The sequence below is a fragment of the Agelaius tricolor genome, unplaced genomic scaffold (assembly GCF_023055355.1).
Source record: "Agelaius tricolor isolate 1412-34295 unplaced genomic scaffold, bAgeTri1.0.p SCAF_7, whole genome shotgun sequence".
Taxonomy (NCBI): domain Eukaryota; kingdom Metazoa; phylum Chordata; class Aves; order Passeriformes; family Icteridae; genus Agelaius; species Agelaius tricolor.
Genome location: NW_027269267.1, coordinates 22,058,639 through 22,079,327, shown reverse-complemented (window position 1 = coordinate 22,079,327; position 20,689 = coordinate 22,058,639). Strand labels below are relative to the sequence as shown.

Genomic DNA, 20,689 nt, shown 5'->3' with positions numbered 1-20,689 from the left:
AAGCTAGTGCTGCAAAACGCAATGCAAAAAGGGGAAATTGCTGTTTGAAGGTTTTATTACTCTGGATCCTAACTACAGAACAGTCCACCATAAATTTGGATAGTTAGAAACCAGAACTAACCAATTGCTGTCATACACAGTCTGGTTTATTTCTGCAGTATTCCTTTTTAGAAGACATTATATAGTAATACTGAAGTGATGGATCTGATGGTTGGTTATCAGGATCTGTGTAGTAAATAAAATCCCTAAGAAGATCCTAATCCTAGACAGTATGACCTTGGTTTAAGATGTGAATCCTGACAATTTAGATTCTACAACGATTCTTAACATTAATTATATAAATTTGTATCATGTAAAGATGAATTCCCACTTTTAGTCTTTCTAAAATCTGAGCATAGCCTCTATCACTTATCCATGAGAGCACAGTGCTTTCATTTACTATTATGAAATGGGACAGTTGCAAATTTCATGGAACATCTTGAAGTTTAATAGCATGTTCTCACTAATATAGCATAAAGGAGGGGAAATTTTAAATTTTCCATAACTTAGATTTGTTTTGTATACTTTTACTATGGCTCTTGGCGAAATTCAGAAAATAATTGTCTCTTCCATCTCTTTTATGATTTTTAATTGTTGAGATTTTACTCATCCCTTGTTTCTTGTTATTTTCCTGTGTGAATTACTTCACTTTCAAAACTGAAGTAAATATACTAAAACAGTAAGGGGCTTAACACAGTGTAGCTTCAAGGTACCTTACTATTGTTTTTTGGGTATTTTTGCAAAGGGTCACAGACTGTTTGTTCTCTCTTTTTGTTTCCTCTTTTTGTTTTCTAGTCAGAATTTGATTCATGGAAATTCTTTGTCTCCTAAGCCATGATTAATGTTCTAGTAAATTTTCCTGAAGGTCTTTGTCAAAGATCTTTCTAAGGTTTAAATCTAGATACAGATTCTAAAACAAAAAATAGTGGCTATTTTAGTAAGAATTTCTTCGCAACTGAAGGACTTCATATCTGAACCGTGAAGTACTCCTGGGATTTGTACAAGACACTATTAATTAAATTAAAAATTATAAAAATTTAATTAATACATTAATATTAACAATTTTATATTGAAATATGGAAAGTAATAGGTGTAACTAAAGTATCTTATTAAAATTTTCTATGTAGTTTTTCCAGCTTTTTTTTTTCCAGTTGTGTAATATTTGTCTGTTGAAAGTCAGACACTAGAACATTAAGGTATTGCTTGTATATATGATTTCCAGGATACCTGCACTGACTTCTCCTTAGGTGTTTTTCACTTTCTGCCTCACTGGAGCATGTCCATTTGATGTAGTCACCATAGCTTTCCTTTAGGAGCAGAAATAAGGTTAGTTTTTCCAAATACTTTGGATTTGTACTTTCAAATAAGATGAGCAGAATAAATAAATTAAGAGAATTTCCTCTATATTAACAAGATGTGCAAGGTGACTGATTTAAAGGAAGCCAATATATTCTTCTTTGGTACTCTGAGATTTTGAATCGAAATATTTTGTTGTAATTTCTATTTAGTTTCTTAGTAATTTCTTGAATTAGCCTTAGTGTGCTATCATATATATAAATACATAATTTATATCAATAAACAATGAAGGCAATAAAAACTTTTCTCTACACTTTTTCTCACTATAGTATTTCACTGGCACATATGCAGACAGTACACGTCCTCCCTCGCTGTCACTTGTTGACATCTTTCCCACATTGTCACATACTGGATTTTCTGTTTAATCTCCTTACATCTTACTGTCTTTTGGTTATGTACATTTTGCCTGTACCTCAGATCTGCATCAGAAACAGTTTTTCTTTGTACTTATGTAGCACTTAGGACAATACAGACACTTGGGTACTGTCATGCTGCCATAGTGGGTCAGAAGTGGGTGCAGAGTAGGTCTGTTGATAATGGAAGTGGAGCCAAACACTGATAAAGTCAAACTGTGTGAACAACATTCATTTTAAGTGTTTTATGCCTCAGAAATAGGTATAATCATAGTTATTTTTTAATATCCATAAAAAACAATAATGTCTCATAAGGACTTAGGCCCTGATTTGTATTTTAAAATCTGCTACAGCTCTGCGAGATCAAAACAAGAAATTAATACCTATTTTTTAAAAAAAATGTATTACTGCAGAACAAATATATATACTGCAGTGATAAGTTAGTTCAGCAGGGTTTCTTGAAGCTCTTAGTAAATCTCTTCCTTTCTCTAAGCCACAGAGAAATCAAGCTGACCATTACTTTGACCCCAGGAATCATGCTATGGTATATCTAGTGATATTTGTTGGAGTTTACTTTTCACTTGAAAGAAAGCAGTAGTTGACTTTTTTCAAATGTACTGTATTTTTATAGTCTCTCTGAAGTGATCCAGATTTTTAAATAATCAACCCATCTTTTAATTTTGACTGAAATAAAAATTATCCTCAGAGATAATTTTGTTTGATTGAAGGAAATGTTAGATGAAAACGTCCAAATGAGCCATGTCTATTCCATTCACCTGTACAAGAATAGCTCAGATTAATATAAAAAAATAACAAAAACAGTACAAGAAACAAGATAAAAATCAGTAAGAGTAAACTTGTCATTGAAAATAAATTTTTGTTCAACTAATTTATGAAGTTAGCAATAGTAACCAGTCTTGATTGTTCATATTTGTGGCATTAAGTCCAGTAGAGATGGGTGGAATAATTAATGTTGTGTTGATAATTCAAGAGAATAAATTGGTTTGGAAGCTTTGTTTTTAGAAGAATATATGAAGGAAAGTGTAGTGTGGTTATAATCCAGGTGATTTAAGAAAGTTGTTTCAAATAGTTTTCATCATTCATCATTCATAATGTTCATGGTGATTTACTGCAGTGTTCCCCTTTATATATCATCCTTTGTAGAGCTCTATTGCCAGAGTTAGGTAATAGCAGTCAATTTAAACCAGAGGGGGAAAAAAAAATATATATTCTTTTAGCTAAGATTTGAAATGAGGTTAAAATGGAAATTTGACATCATGTTGTGGATGACTGCAGAGAGTTATGTCTGTATTTTGCCTGCTCCTGCAGATTTTTCAGGAAAGGTGAATGCAGGCTATTGTTCAATGTAACACTGAAAGGTGCAACTACTCAGAAAGCATAAATGGCGAAGCAGGAAAATACAGCCTCGTGTGTTTTGTGCTGCTTTAGAAACATTTTTAAAAGACTTTAAGAGAACAAAAATAACAAAAAGGTAAGTTGTCTAGATTTTGCAAGGCATACAGGCTACTAGGTTTCGGTCTTTTCTCTGTTTCAATGTTGTCAAGTCTGAGCAAAACACAAAACTAATGAGCCATGTCATTAAATATCAAGAGATTTTATTTCAAAATAATGATATTTTCTGGATTTTTAAAAATTTTATTTTATTAGCCATTTAGATGTTTCTGTGTTTCAAGCATCAGTAGTAAAACCTTGATTATTTTTAAGGGAAAAAGAATGCAGATATCTTGAACAGAGTTTAACAGCTAGAGTTTTAAAGATGATAAATGTCCAGGGATTTGTAATCATGTAATGGCATTAAGCACCTGCAGTCACTAAGCACAATTCTAATAAAAATGAACACCATGTAAGCAGAGATAATAGAAGACAGTCTTCTGCAATGACCTGTAATTCCTGCCCTGATTCCCTGTTATTCCCAGTCTCCAGAGATGTAAAAAAAAATTATGCTCCAATTAACCTTTTGAAAGGAAAACAGCAGTCACTTCTTCATAGATGTAAGTAAGGAGAAAGCCCTGCTGTGGAATCCATTTTGCTTTTTCTACCTTACAGCAGGGCATCAGAGTTTGTGCAGTGTTCCTTTGTACTTGGGTAATGTGCAATTTTTCTGTTCTTTTCTGCTGATTCAAGAAAATTGTACTGTGAACCTAAGAGCTGTGAAAGTGACCCAATATCTACGTTTTAAGAATTGCAACATGTGTGAGAATCAGATTTACCACTTTGAAATTTCTCTCTTCAGAGTATACAGGAGACAACAGTGTAACAAGACGTTATTTAAACATCCAGTCCAGTAAAACAAGTCTTTATTTAAATATCCATCTAGTCTCTTACTTGGTTCAGACAGGCATACAGAAATAAAAGGAACATCATAACTAAAGCTGTCAAAGATATAGATCAGCTCTTAGTGTTGTCTGTCTGTTGGTACCCTTCAGCCATAAAGCTGCTGTTGTGTATACACAGAATTAGGATCTGGCTCATGAACTAAATCATCTCCCTGGTGTATCTGTTCACTAAAAGTATGTTCATTTGAGGATATCTGTAATTTTAAGGCCTTATGCAGGATTTTCAATGTATCATAGCTCAGTCAGGTTATTAATCTTTCCTGCTGTGTAACACCTAATTCCCACCAAACTTTGAAAAGCATAATGGCTGTTGTACAGGGGTAGAGTCATCTTTTCTACAGGAGATAGACACAAGATATTGACATCTACACTGGTCTTGACCCAACAACATGAACAACATGAACAATCAGCATACTTTTGGGTGAACATTTTCTTTGGGTGACAGTTGTTCTATGTCCCACCAAATAGCACTTTTTGAATTTAAATCTACATTTTCTTTAGAGTTGTGTTTTGAAAATAATATTTTACTAGAATTTAAACATAAATAGGACATGCATCTCATTCTTGAGTAGGTAGCCACACACTTCATTGTGAGAATGAAATTACATTTAACTCAGCAATGACAGTAAACTTTTAAGAGTGTTCTGGAAGACAGACAATCCAGTAGAGATCTGATCTTGGCACCATAAAAAAAAAGCTTAAGCAAATATTGTTGCTTGACATAAGGCTGAATATTAAAAAGTTGTAACTTTTCTGATGTCAGACTAGATATGTCCCTTACTATTCAATATTATGAGTTCTGATAAAGCCTGTGAAAAAAAATTAAGCAAAAATGTGGAATAATAAGGAATCATGAGCTAATGGTCCTTCAGTTACAAGAAAAGAAAAAGGTAAATTTATACAAAAAAGAGTTGTCTGTCTTGAAGTTAGTACTTACCTTTACAAAGAGTGAAAATCCTGTAGAAAACCAGGTAGATTCTGAACCCCCTTTGCTGAAATGGAAAGGATCATCAAGAAGTCAATAAAATAGACAGCATGTATAACAAGGCCTGGTGTCGATACCAAAAGTATTGACATCTGTGAGATGTTTTGGGTGTTTAAGATGCTGAGGAAGCGGAACTTTTGAAATACTTTGTTGTAATATTTTTTCTTTTTTTTTTTTTTTGTTGTTTGTTTTGTTTGGGTTTTTTGTTTGTTTTGTTTTGGTTTTGGTTTTTTTTTTTTAACTTGAAAAAGAGAGATACAGGAAAAAAATAGTCCTGTAGTAGTTTGGCCTGACCCATCAGTTGCTATTTGGTTCATTTAATGGCAGAAGTCCAACCAATACCTTTCTGTTTTTCCAGACATATTAATTGTATAAAATCTTAATTTATTTCCAAATGGCCCTGACTGTGTTTAACCATATTCAAAACCCATCTGCTTAACAGAGGTTTCTTTTTCAAGTGATATATTAATTTCAAAGGTCATCCTGAAGTGTTCTGCATAGTCACAACTGTGTAGGACATCAGTAATAGCATTTGTGATTCCTCTTCATACAGAGCCAGGTCAGGTCAATTATTTATTCAGTAATGGTGAACATGGTCTCAGAGAATAAACCCATTGCCCTTCTACAAAAGATGTTGGGAGAACTCAGCAGTGATGGATCTTGTAGAAACAGTAAATGACTGCAAGTCACTGTTGAATGCAATCAGTTGATAGTGCATTTGATGCAACTGTGTTGGTTTAGAACTTTACAGCATCCTGAAAGTTACCATCACTGAAATGAATTTCTTTATAATGCATTGAATTGGAGAATTCAGTAACATACTTAAATTAGTACTTTCTTTATATAAAGTCATTAAGCACCATTTTTAATAAAAAGTCATGTACCTTCTCTGGATTCAAAGAGTATAGCTCTTTTTTTATTTTTGGATTCCTGTTTTTTGGTTATAGGTTCACATATCTATAGGCTACACAATCTAGGCCTATATGAAGATTCCAGTGAAATGCTCTTTAATCTCCACAACTACTTTTTTTGGTGCAATTTAAATGCACTTTATAAGCTCTGTCTAATACATATTAGTAAATTTACAGAGAGAAAGTACTACAGAAGGTAGAAAATTGACAACATTAAGAATTGGACAAATTTGTCTAATGGAAAGATTCAAGTTAGACAGAATGTTTAATATTTGGAAATTGAATCTAATGGGGTGGAATTATCAAAGAAGAAATTGATTTCTCAGCAAAAAAACTAAATTTTTCAGGTGGAAAATCAACAAACTGGGAAGGAGGCATTCGTGTGCCAGGTCTTCTCCGTTGGCCTGGTGTGGTACAGGCTGGTGCCTATATTGATGAGCCAACCAGTAACATGGATATATTTCCTACCATTGTTAAACTTGCAGATGCACAGCTACCCTCTTACAGGTATGCTCTGTAGTCATCTCTGTTTTACAGCAAGTGCCATGAGTGTTTTATTCATTCTGGTGATATCTATTAAGATAGAGGTGAGAATGTAAATAAGAAACTAGGTTTTCTACTTGCAATATCATGTTGTCTCTTTTCATATTGACAGACTGGTAATATTTTACAGAAATGTTGTATGTAAATACAGCTTAACTCACAGAACAAGCACCAAAAAGACAACAGAATACCATCAGATCAATGTACTGTCAAATCAAACTTGGAATTACTTACTAAAAGCAAAAATGAATGTAACAAAAAAGGTTCTGTTCTGCATGAGTGAATTTGGTGGAAAAAGAAACTTTAAATTACTTTAAACTTCATGAGCTTAGAGGTGACCTGCTTAATATCACAAAACACATCAAAACACCAGCTATGTTTTTCTCACAGTTTTGTTTGGAGTTTTTTGTTTTGTTTGTTTGTTTGTTTTTTCTCTGTACCTAGTAGTCAAAATAATCCCATACAGGTTTTTGCAGCCTGATAAGAAAAGCCACTGGACTTCCACAATTCATAAGATGCCTTCCTGACACTGCTACATCCCCAGGCTTTATCTTGTTTGTGAGATACACAGTCTCAGTGGCAAGGTGCCTCTGCCTAAATGCTGTTGCTCTCCAAATCCAGTGAGTGGAGAAACCTGTTGATATGCATATGCTTTGAACACATTGATGACTCACAAACAGCTTTTGAGCACAAAGCATCAAGAATCCACATTGGGAAGCCCACCAGTGAGCAGAGTCACTCTGCTAATGATAATTCATTGAGTGTTTGAAGGAAATGGCAGGGCAGGACAAGTCTAAGACATTAAAAATTAGTCAGGTTGGTCCTGAGAGATGCTCTACAAGCAGTAATTCTGTCAAACCTCAGAAGTTCTGATTGTTCTTTATGTGGCAGATCTATTGCATTTTGTTTTCATATTGCTTGAGTGAATACTAAGTACTGATGTTTTCTTTGATCCCCTTTATAGAAATTCAAATATAGTTGTGTAACTTCCACTTGTAGGTTGCTCCGCTGTGATTCTTCTGTGCTAGACTGATGCCATAAGTACTGTTTCATCTTAGGTCATAGAATAGCTTGAAGTATTTTTGTTCCAGCAGCTGGGTTCTTTTAGCTCCACTGAATTCTTCCTGAGAAATAAGAGAACAATATAATTAATGCTTTGTCGCTGTGAGAAAGCAGGTTGAAAAGGAATGGATGTTCCTAGTTAAAGAAGAGAAATTAGTAATTGAAAAGAAAAGTCTCATATATTCCTCTGAATCCACCAGCTGAAGCAATGCTAGAGTACTGGAGACATTTTTCTGGAGATGCCTTTTTCCCCATCAACAGGCTCTAGAACAGAAAGTGTTCAATAGACATGCATCTGTTAATGAGCCAGCTTGCAAGACGAGCCTGTTACTCAGGCAAGAGAACATGAAAAACTGAAAGTGGGAAAGATTCTGTTTTAACAGACCCCCACAGACCATCTGGGAATTCACCCAGATGGCAGTTATCAGACAAGATAGCTTTCAAAATTCCAGGAAGTTTTCCTGCCCATCCTTTGAGAAAAGCGCTATTCTGAATGGCTTTGTTGCATACAATTGCTGGCAAGAATTCAATTATCACATGCGACTTTAAAAAGTACACTTAGGACCTGTCTTGTAGTAGTTACACCAACGTGAAAAATATTTTTTATGTAATGGTAATGAAATGATCATCTATGTAAAGGTAATGAAAATCAACATAGACCTTTTAAAACTTTTTATAAGTTTCAAAACAATTTTATGGGATGTAGCTCAAAATGCTTGAGAAAGAATTACATGCTGATTTTTATATCAGCAAAAAGTAATTTCCGATAAGACTTATTGAAAAATTTGTAATTCATACAAGGTCAAAAATGCAGACTATGATTTCTCCCCAGCTGATGTCAGCAATTCAAAGGTTTAATATAGGGAAACAGCTAAAAGACTTGCTTATTTTATAACTCAGTTTTTATGTAAATTGACTGACTCCTTCAAAGCATGATCAAATTGTCTAGCAGCATTTAGAGAATTTATATATATTTATGTGTATGTGTGTGTGTGTGTGTGTGTAGTTGATAAATGTATATTTAAACCGTTAATATTCAAATTTGAAATTACAACTTCTGTCTTAAATTCTGGCATACAGAAAATACTGAACAGAGATATTACCACTACTTCTAGGGAGGCTAGCACAGAACAACATATTTTCTCTAGTTTTAGGGTTACTTCAGCCAGACTACTCCTAAAACTTGAATGTGAAGGACTGTGTTGTCACAATTTATTCACTTATGTCTGTTCACTTTCTCAGAAGTGAAAAAAAAAGAATTGAGGGAACTATTCATAATAGCAAAATGTAAAATTGTTTCCGTAGATAATGTAAACATCAAAGGGAAGAGCACCTGAAGGTTTTGTCCAAATTGACCAATTGGAGGTGGCCATTCAGATTTGGGTTTTTTTAAGCAGCAGATGAGCAGAATTATCATATCTTCTAGGAAAGTGAGGTTTGAGTTATTTTTCTGATTTTGAAGTGCTTTCTTACTCAGGATTATTGATGGACATGATCTGCTACCTTTACTTCAAGGAGAAGTTACTCAATCTAAGCATGAATTTCTCTTCCATTACTGCAATGCATATTTAAATGCAGTACGCTGGCATCCAGGAAACAGTAAGTAAACTTGCCTGTTCACATTTTAAATATTTAATATAATTTTTATTGCAGCTTGAAAAGAACCAGGAGGAAGCCTTAGGCTATAGTAACAAAAAAGTTGTTTAAAATATCTAGCCTTTTTCCATCTCTTTCACTTTTGTCTTTGCTGTTACATTCCTATTCACCCTTTTACTGTTTCACTTTATTTTGTTGTTATGTATTAATGTTGAACATGAATGCAATACTGAGATCTGTGGTATCGAAAATGTCCTTTTTTTAAAACCTTCATGAGAGAGAGTCTGTGCAACAGAATGAAGTAGTCAAGGTTGACTCTTACATAGTCCTTAAAATGCACAGGTAATAAGATGGTTTGCTGAATAACAGCAAAAGTATGATGTCAGCCTGGCCATTTTTGTTAGTCAGATAAAAAAACATAGAGGAATCCCTGAGTCAAAGTCATAATTTATAATATCCATTATTATGGATATTATAAATATCCATAATTATCCAATTTATTGGATAATTTATCCAATAAATTAATATAGCATTATAGAGTCCCTTTTTATGCTTTTTATGAATGACATAATTCTACTTTGTAGGCCAAGAAAAAAAGCATTTCTCACTGATTTGCTCTTTTTAAACTAACAGCTCACTGTTTCTAGTAGCACCTTCCACATTAACCAAGGCATATATTCCTCTCTGTAAAAATCTCTGTGCTGAATGAAGTTAAACACACATTTTGTCCCATCTCAGTTGACATTGAAAGTGATGACTTGTGTTACAGCTTCAAAATAATGATCCGAAACAAGCTTTGGCTTAGATTTTTTTTTTTTTTATTAAAGTGTTGTGGAAGGGACTTGTTTAATAGTTAATATGCAAACTTAAAGTATTTGGAAACTCTGTTTTCTTGGTCATCTGTAGGCTGACTCTCTACCTGTCTTGGACTTTAAACTAGGAAAAAGGAAATATTAAGTATAATATTTATTTACCATTACTGTGCCTCTATGTCTTGCATTTGATAAATAATCATAAGGAAGAACCAAACAATCAGATCTAGAACCATTTTGTATCAACTGTTGGATGAAATTATTCTGCATCATGAGAGAAGTGGGCAGAGAAGCAGTTTTTTCTCAAACATACACCTTTGCAAGATGATATAACCCTTGTCTGAGGAAAGGGTCATCTTTATTATTCACTGAAGGGGAATGTGATGGGAAATGAGCAACAGTGGGGGACTAGTCTACTGCATTTACTTGATGAGTAACAGCAATGTAGAGAGTGATTCATCCTTTCTCCAAGGCATTCAAATGATAAAGCCTACTCAGAACCTGGTGATAACATTTTCATAACCATGGGCTGGCTTTTGTACAGAAAGTTGTTGTGGTTTAATTCCAGACAGCAGCTAAGACTGACAGAGCCATTCTGTGTCTCTTTCTGTGATGGGGAAGAGAAGTGGAAGGGTAGAAGTGAGAAGACTCATTAGCTTAGATAAAGACATTTTAACAGATAAAGCAAAAGCCACACTTGCCAGCTAAGCAAAACAAGGAATTCATTTCTTATTTCCCATTACCAGGCAGGGGTTCAACCATCTCCAGGAAAGCTGGGCTCCACACATAGTGGTGACTTGGGAAAACAAATGTCATCCCTGAATATCCTCCCTTCCTTCTTATTTCTGCAGCTTTCAAAGCTGAACATGATGTCATTTGGTCTTAGATATGCCTTGGGTCAGTTGGGGTCAGCTGTCCCAGCAGTGCTCCCACCAAGTGCTCCTTGTGCACCCCCAGCCTACTCACTGGTGGGGTGGGGGGAGAGGCAGAAGAACCTTGTCTGCACAGTAAGAAATAAAACATCCCTGTTATCAACGCTGTTTTCAGCACAAATGTGAAACACAGCCCTATATTAGCTACTGTGAGGTAAATTGGCTCTATTCCATACAAAACAAGCACAAAGGTCTTTTGATATTCTGCCTTGTCAGCTTACATTGTAGTGAGAGTAGACAAGAGCCAGGTATTCTTCTCTATTGTCTTATGTACCAACCCTCTGTGAGGGCTTCACACCCTTCAGCACCTTCTACACTTCTCTGGTAATGGGCCCTAACCCAAATGTCCAACTAGACTGCTCATTCCTTCATTAAACATGTAATTTATATTAATTTCAAATATGTACTTTTTGAAGAATAAAGCAACAACAGCTTAGAAGAGAAAGCTTACAACAGTTAAGGAAAATGTGATGTATGTGTTTATTGATTACGGTACAAGGTAATGGTACATATACTGTGTGTATGCACTTATTAATGCATCTATCATGAGATTTCTTACTATATTTATTTTCTGGGAAGTCTCAATTTGCATATCAGTGACAGCTTGCTTATTCCACTGTTTTTTCTAGATGCTCAAAGTGTAGTATTAGCTTTGATCCTCAGGAAATCCTCAGCTAAATTCTGCTTAACTATTTGGTCCCTTTTTAATTCCATCACCCCACACTTCCCTTAGTAACTCCATCTTTGTCACTGTTAGATTTTCACCATGCCTCAGTCCAGACCCCCTTTTTTGGGTTTAATTTTTGACTCTTATGTATATATATGAAACAGGAAAATGTAGTGTAAGTTAAATTTTTGGTAGTTGCACATCTTTCCCTTGCTTGCAAGATTCTAGTCTGAGTTAAGCAGGCAGGTTTCTCACATCATTCAGGGAAGGTCAGAAACTTCAGAGTGAACAATTACCATTTTGCATTTATACATTTAGAGGCTAAGAGTTCCTCATAACCAAATCAATACACATCTTCATTAAGTTATATTAGTTAGGTCAGTTATTGCATTCACAATGTACTTTCCCCTTGATCAGTCCTTTGAAGGAGCATTTAGAGGATGTGTGCTATGCAATGATCTTCTCAAAAAAAGTCTGCAGAATTTAAACCTTGTGCTTTCTAGAAAGTCGTGAGGAAAATAATCTCTTGGGTTTTTTTCTCTTTTCCTTTCTCAGCCACAGAAATAAGCTAACACCATTTTTTCTTCATGTCACTTTGACTCACATTTTACCTCATACTAGAAAATAATGCACATAATTCTTCAGATTCTGAATTTTAAAAAATGAATGAAATATCAAGAAATTTTTTTTGCTCTCACAGACTTGTGCATGCTGATACTTCACAGAATCACAGAGTTACAGAATAAGCTGAGTTGGAAGGGACCCACATCCTTCCATTCAATGGAAGGATCATTGAGTCCAACTTGCTGTAATTGGCTCAGAAGCAGCCAAGATATATAGTCCTAGACCTTGAAGGATGATTTTCTGTTGTCTTGAAAGCTTATAAATATTTTTAATTTAATGTATTTGTCAAAAATACAGAGGGAAAGACATGTAAAAAAGTAAAGTGATTTCCTATTATCAATATGTTTTCTGCACAGCTGCCTGGTATACCACAGAAGTATCAATATATGAAAGCAACACCTTTAGGAAAAAACCACTACATTTTCTTTCTTCCTAGTAAGATGTAATCATAATCACCTTGTTTTTTTAAAGCATTGAGTATTTTTTTAATCATTAAGCATTTATATTGAAAATAAAACAGATTTAGGATCTGCCTTAACTTTCTTGAGCTGAGCCACCCAAAATTTTGTATTGCTTTCTGTGATGTATGCCAGATGGTACTTTAGCCTGTTTTAAGTCTGATCACATGTTCTTCTGCTTGGAAAAGTTGACCAGTACTTTTGTATTTGCCAACTTTATAATTTAGCATAACTGAGTACTGAAAAACTACCAAGAGCACTGTCTCCAGAATATTACTGGCATATGAATCAGTACTACTAAAAATGCATTGCTATGACAACTTAATTATAAGGAGAGGATTAATCAGATACACAGCCAATCTATAGTTGAATGAAACTTCATCTTTCAGGTTGCACTGCTTGTGTGCAAAATTTTGATTTGATAAGGAGAAAATTTATTGTAATGCTGTGTAATAAATATTGAGAAATATAATGCAATGCAGTCTGCATTATAAAGAAATAATGATCTTCACAGTATTTTCCTACTACTGATAAAAATATAGTAATGTTTCTGATGAATGCTAGAGTGACTTTACTAGCAGCACTTCACTTTTTCTATTTCAAAATGGATTTAGCTCTTCAGTGGAATATGTCATTCAGTTAACAAAAGACAAGGAGATTTTCCATGGGAAGTTCAATTGAAGCAGACTACACTGCAATGCCAAACTACCTTATTGTGCAAATATAATGACTTTTAAAGACAGTAGAAATTCACTGAAAACCTTTATATAGAAATTTCCCACTTTGCTTCAATTAACAAATAAGATACATTTCAATTAGTGTTTATATTGACTTTCTTGAATGTCGTGAACTACCTCAATTTCTGAAATTATTTCAGTCAAATTCACCAGTGAGGGATTCTCTCTGTAGTATCACAGAATTCAAACCTATTCTGATTCCTGGCTGTTGCAATATTCTCCAGCATCCAACAGTATTTCATGAGACATATTTTGTTTTATGGCTAGGGGTTATAGGCGCTTCCTAGTCATGAATTTTTCTACATTTTCAGCTGTAAAAATTGAAGGTGAAAAACAAATAAAAATTAAATGAGAGAGAAATATTTTGGCTTGCAATTTTCAGACTGAATATATAGGATAAATTTGCCAGAATAGTGTTTTGGGTTTTTTAAGAGGTTCCTCCAGATTTAGTTTGACTAAAAACATTGGAGTCATAATAAAGAGAGGACAAAACATAAAAAATCTTCTCAGAAGGGTCATTTTGTAACAACTTCTGGTTTGGAAAAGCATAACCTTTCCTGTGAAATTGAGTTAAAATGGACCTGGTTTTGAAGAAATTAGACACGAGGAATACCTTCCACTGTTCCTTACCTCTCAAAAGCCCAATGTTATAAGCCTTAAAGGGTAGTAAGAGTTACCTTATAAATTTAGGGGGCTCACATTATTTATAGTGCCATTCTTAGCTTAATTTTTTGTAATATCACATTCAGTGTTAATAGTTAAAAACTGTAAAATGAATTCATATGCTTAAAACACTGGCTTGTGAGCACAATATTATACTCTGAGGAAAAACACAGGAGTTGGAGTTTGGACTAGTAACAGAAACTGGAAAACTTCTAAAAAGCTCTGGAACCAGCTTGAAATGTTTTTTTTTTCCAGTCAGGTTCTCAGTGTGAGGGTAGGTGAATCTAGTGGTTGTCTCTAGCAAACAGTGTGTACATAATGTGTATATAAGGGAAATTTTAGAGTGTTATGTGGTGCAAAAACACTTGAAAATGCCTGTCCTTCCTTGTTTGGTCTTAGTGCAGCTAAGAAATATAATTATGCAGACATCCACAAAGTAAATTAGCACCTCTTTTTGCTCTGAATTGGAAAGTATTAGAGTTTTTCCTAAGTACTTGATGTTTTAAAGATCTGTCTTAATATTGCTTCCACTTTCTGAATATAAACAAGAAATTTCAAATCATTCAAATCATTCTTTAAAGCCTCATAAGCTTTTTTACTACTTTCTTAGTAATAACAGAGGAAAATTTTCAGTGTGTTCTTTACCATAGTGTGAACAAATGCTACAGCAGCTTCATTTGTGAGATGTGGGATGTGCTTGTCATACACAGAAGACCCACTGGCAGAACCCATACCCTTGCCTAACTTCTTCCTATTCTTTTTGCTTGCTTCTCTGAGGAGCTTTTTCCATTCATGGTTTATTTGCCTTCTCTGTGGGGAACGAAGGATTTAGAAGATGTTATTGCAGATTAGTAAAGACTCACGTTGACCCTGAGAATGCCAACAGTTACAGTTGCTTGCATTGCTTAATAGTACAAAGGAAGGTAAATTTAATAGAAGCTTGATCCAGAAATTTCTTCTTTTGCAAAACATCTTCAAGGAGAGATACTACCATGTGACTTCCACTGCTGTCAAGGAAACATTTTGTTTCCTTACAAAGTAACATCTTTTTTTTTAATCCAATCTTTTATCACACCAACCTTGTGTCTTTTCTCAGAAGATAACAGATGAGAAAGGATAAAATAGAAAGAATAAACATTTAAAGGAGTAAAACTTTCCTATTGCCACAAAAATTCTAGATTTCCAGCTATAAAGAACAGAATTTTTCTTTAATTGTAGTAAAATTGATTCCAAGACATTTTTGTCTTAGAGGGCCGTTCCCCCAGTGAAGGACCATGGCAAATGTCCCTTGACAGTGGCATTATAAACACAGACTTTCAGTGATCATATCAGAATGCTTTTTCTTCATATAAAAATAGAAACTGTAACATACTGGTCTATTGAGTTCAAAATATCTTGACCTAAATTAGTAATGTTTTTAGTGAACACTAAAAGAGGCTGACAGGTTTCAGTGATCATATAATGGCAAAGGCATTTAAAGTAGATAATTCAGTGCTATTTAAACCTCAGCTTTAATGGTTTGCTGTCAGATATTTTGTCATGCATTTGTGATGTGTACAAAAGATAAATTTTAACGGATTTTTTCTGTATACTCCACAGCTAACACTTAAATACAAAAAGGTATCTGAGTTAGAGCAACTGTCTGATATATTTTTATTTATTTATAAATTTAGCAATAGTGAAAACAACAACCACATAAAAGACTAGGTAAAAATGCTCTGCAACTTTCAAAAACTAATTTCAGCATTCCAAGTAACATTAAAGTGAGTCTTTAACAATATCTGGAGCATTACACTTCCAAAAATATCTTTAGCTCAATGTTGGATTTGAGCCTGCAGCATTTTGCATGTTACATTCAGAACATAGCGCTGATTCATCCTAATTTTAAAGTCGGATTCAAATGGCATATGTTGTCTTAGGCAATGTTCTTCAAGGGAAGTAGTTAATGCATGCACAGCCCACGTGGAGTATTCTGTGTGCCACAGCCTCTAACCTCATGTTATTACTCCTAGAAAATAAAACAAACCATATGTTTATTAGAGAAATTCCCTGGAAACTTGACTGTCAATAGTGAGGTGACTTCTCAGTATGGCATGGGAAGACCCTGCCATGAAAGGCAGAAGGAATAAACGTAGAAGAAAGCAGTGAATGTTTGCAGGCTAGGTGCACTTGGGCAATACTATGGTGGAGGCCAGTGTGCAATCTGTGGATGATGTGCACTCTGTACCATGTAATTGCTTCTAAATTTAAGTTCTGCTCAGTACTTTGGACAGAAAACACAAGCAGAATTACTCAGTAATCAGTGAAACTGTTATCAGCCTGAGAAAAGCTCACATCTCAGTACAAAGAGTGGTCTTTTTGTTGCTTTCAGACCATTTTATGTGGTCTCAAAATATCAGAGGGTATGTAACACATTGAATTTTTCAAGTATCTTTTCTTAAGGCATTTATAGTTTCTTAAAACTAAAAGTAAGGGAAAAAAAAAAACCCACAGCAAAACACTGAACAGATTTCTATAACTTGTTACTTGTTGTGTCATCCTTAGTACAGAAATTTTGTAGTGGATTTGTATGAAAGATTTTTGAAACTGAAAGAGACTACATTTCACTTGTAGTTTTTTATCATAGTTCTTTCAATTACCTCCTAGTAGAAAAGCAAATTAGGTGAAATAGTATAAAATAGGTTCCTGCACATTGTGACATTTTTCACATTTATTCAAAGTTTTAACCCCAAATTTATTGAAAATAATTTTTCAGATGCAGTGCACTCGTATTCAGGAGAATTTTATGGTCTCATGGTTGTAGGTCTGTAAGGTGAACATTTCTGAGACTCAATTACTCAGTCCTCTTCAAGACTGACACTTTAAAGCAAAGTAGGTTTCTAGCATTCACAGTACAAGGAGGAAGTTAGAAATCATGGTTCACTCACAACATTAAAAGTCAACAAGACTATAAAACCTCAATAAAGATAATGAAAATTTAGTACTTCGAATTAGCACTAATGCAATAAAGAAAGGGTGACCCTTTTAGTATTAAGAAATATTAGTCATCCTTAAGATAATTTTGTCATTACCAAGTGTGTGCTAATTTTTCATGTGCAACCTGTTACCTGTCTGTTGAACATTAATTTTTAAATGGTATTATATCACAGAAGCAAGATACTCAATCATCTCACTTGCTCAGTGAGTAGTCTTCAAGACTCCATAGAGTCTTCAAGATTAACTTAATTATATTATGTGGGCTCTCTTCAATGCCATAGGATATTTACAGGCAGTTATTCAGTCTGAAAGTCTTATCTTTCTGTATGGTCCTGTTTGGTGACGAATGAATACTGAATCTCAGTCCTAAAAGCTTATAGTTACCTTAGCATTAGTTCATATCCTTGACAGCAAAACTACTTAGCCACAAAGTTTTATAGTGTGGACTCAAAACCAATGTCTTGATTACTGTGTTGTTGATAATTACGCTTTGAATTATCTTCTCTAGCTCTTTACAGAATTGAAATTTTGGAAGATTTTAGTTGATTCACATGGGTTTGGTTTTTGTTTGTTTGTTTTTGTTTTGTTGTTGTTGTTGGTTAGTTGGTTGGTGGGTTTTTTAAAAAAGGTCCCCTCCCATTCCTATCCAATGCCAAGCTCCAAATACTTTATTATCTTCCAAAAGCCAGCATTGTTAATTAGTCACTTGGTGAAGCTGCTAAAACAGTACCATGATACATAAACATACAGCTAATTAGAGAGAGGTAATAACAAAGTATAAATGATTTAATGAAGATTTTGACTTTAGCAGTAGGAAAGTATAAGACTGAAATATTAGACAAGAAAGTGTGAGTAAATAAATCTACCTCAATGAAAAAAATACTTATTCTCTGAAAATCTTGTCTCAAAACTCTGCAATTTCTTTTGAATGCACTTTTAGAGCATTCTAGGATGCTCTGGGAAACATTAAAATTAGGATTCATTAGTTCTTCATGACCATGGTGCCTTAGAACTGCAAATCCTTTAGTTCCATCAGGGTCTAAGTCCACTTTATGCCACAGCTGGTCATGGATGCACTTTCATGCACTTTCTCTACTTCTTCATCTCTCAAATTATCCCAGTCAAGCAGATGAGATTTTATTGCAACTACATTGCTGTTTGCTTTTGATCAGCTGTTATCTTTCTGTCTCAGACGTTGTTTTATGGAAAAATTCAATTCCTATCTACTGTAGGTAGACTGTGGGTTTTAAAGCATTGATAAAAAATTGGAGTTTGCTCTGCTGTAAGATATCCCTCTCTGTTTTATGCAACATATCTAAATTAGAAGCTAAAACAATTATTTTATTTATATATATGCATCAGGTGCTCTATATGAGATAATAGTTTTAGTATCTGATTTCTCAAAGCCTAATACTCAAACATAATTATGATTCATAAATATTATATGAAAGTTTAAGATTTTTGACTTTCACTCACAGAGGATGACAGTGATAGCTCTATAATATTGAATGGTGGATTGCTTGTAGTATTTTTAGTTGACAATGGTTTTTTGACTCTGAAAAACAATGTAATTGTTACCAAAACCAATTTTCAGCTGTAGCCAGAGGCTCTAAGACCACATACCTTTATGATTCAGAAACAACTACAGCTCTTGAACATTCAGGTCACTTTTCAAAAAGCAACTTACAAGAAATCCAGAGATTAAATAAAACTTACCATTTTTTCTAGACAAAATCAGTTTCATCAGTGAGGACTATTTGTAGGTATGCTGTAAAGGCATGAGCTTATGTGAAAGTATGAGGACAAATACAGGTTTCACAGAAGTGAAGATGAATTATGCTGTGAGAGGGAAGTTTTGCCTTAAAGTTGGAAATTTCCTAAAAAACCTTAATATCATATGGAAGCTTTTATCCTAATACAGCTAATCAGAATAAGAAGACCAAAGGTAGAATCAAGAAAATGAGGGAGAGAGAAAAATGTAGCTATTATGTCATGCAGAAACTGGGGTTTTATATAACTGACTTTTTTTCAAAACAAATACAGAGACATGTAAATTTTTTTTTAATCCTGTTTGCAATGGTCAGTATTAAACTTTGAAGGAAAACTTCAGAACTTCATACATTTTATTTTATTTTTCATTCTCTAATTTTATGTTTTGAGTAAGGAAAATATTAGTAATCTGATGCATTCTTTAGTGGCAGAAAATACATTATGTGACTTTAAATAGGGATTATAATAAAATTAAATCCATTTAAAACTGAATTATGATACTTGAAATATTTGGATTATGACATTTGAATTTTTCAAAATTAGCAAAAATTACCAGTTCTTTTACATCTAAATTCTATTAGATATTATACTTTGATAGTTTTCAGATTTTTCCTGAAAATATTGCAAAGTTCATTAATGAGCTTATCTTAGCACAAGAGTAAGTACTGAACACAAATGTCTCAGTTCAGTTTCACGGTCAATAGAAACATAATCAGTCTGTGGGTAGAAGAGCAACTGGGAATTGCAAAAAATTGTACAAGAATACAGGTTGTTTCCTTATATGCTTCAGTTCATTCAGCTCTGCTCTAGTGGTGCTGTTGGGTCATTTAAAAGTTCTGGTGATTTCAAGAATGCTGAGTTGCACCAAATACCAGGGCTGTGTTGTGGCAACAGGAGGCTGACTTAGAAAACCATGCTGATATTTACAGAGACGCTGTAATAATCAAGAAAAGGTGCTGAGAAATGCTTTAACTGGGTTTGGGAACATGGTACTAAATAGATAATACTAAGCCTCCTGATAATTATCAAAGGCCTCCTTTCCCCCCCGCCTTTTATATTGCCAAAATATTTGAGGTCTCCATATTGAAAGTGTTTAATATCTACCAATGGTTTTAAATGGTGATGACATATTGATTTTTGAAAAAAGTTAGCCAAGCCAAACCAAAACAATACAATAACCCTGAACTAAGGTCAGAGAAGTACATTTGAATGTTTAGCAACCAGCAGGTGGAACTAAAAAAAGTAAACGTGCCACTTGTACTTCAGAAAAAAATTCTTATTACATATCTTTCAAAGCATTTAATCCATGGGAAGTGTTTGTATTTGGAAGATAGAAAATATGAAAAAATCAACATTACTCTCTTTAACACAGCTTAAATGTGAAAAAGTTCCAGATTTTTATCTCTAAATCAAGAAAATTAAGTATAAATTATTAGAATGGTTTAAAGTATTGTTATTCCATTAGTGAGTATTCGTCAAACTAAGGTGTTGGCAAGTGATTACAAGGACAATGTCTACGTGTCAAGCTTGATAAATCTGTGTTATTGCCATGGCATGGAGAAGTCAGAAACAGGTTTCTACTGCATTAACATGTGAACTTGAGAGCTTGGCTGAACCTGGCAATGCAATCTCTGCCTGGACACAGAAGAACAGTTCCTATGATATTTGGTCTTTTCTAACTAATTTCAGGCAATTTGTTCTCTTTGTAGACCAAATTGACTTCAGATATTTTTTTTGCCACACTGCATTGTTAGATTTTGCATTTCAGTTGCTACATACTTGAAAAAGCTGTGTGAGGACACATTGTGTCTCAGGGATGTAGAGGAGAAGCTTTAGGAAGGCTTAAAC

At 34.1% G+C, this 20,689-nt stretch overlaps 1 protein-coding gene across 4 annotated transcripts in view; it reads left to right on the top strand.

Moving 5' to 3' along the window:
- STS (steroid sulfatase) overlaps positions 1 to 20,689 on the top strand; it is a 107,133-nt gene that overhangs the window by 69,406 nt on the left and 17,038 nt on the right. For all 4 annotated transcript variants that reach the window (XM_071430580.1, XM_071430581.1, XM_071430578.1 and 1 more), the window contains 2 exons: positions 6,349 to 6,508; positions 9,084 to 9,205. In XM_071430580.1, the coding sequence (XP_071286681.1) occupies positions 6,349 to 6,508; positions 9,084 to 9,205 (282 nt within the window). The remainder of the gene's footprint in view (positions 1 to 6,348; positions 6,509 to 9,083; positions 9,206 to 20,689) is intronic.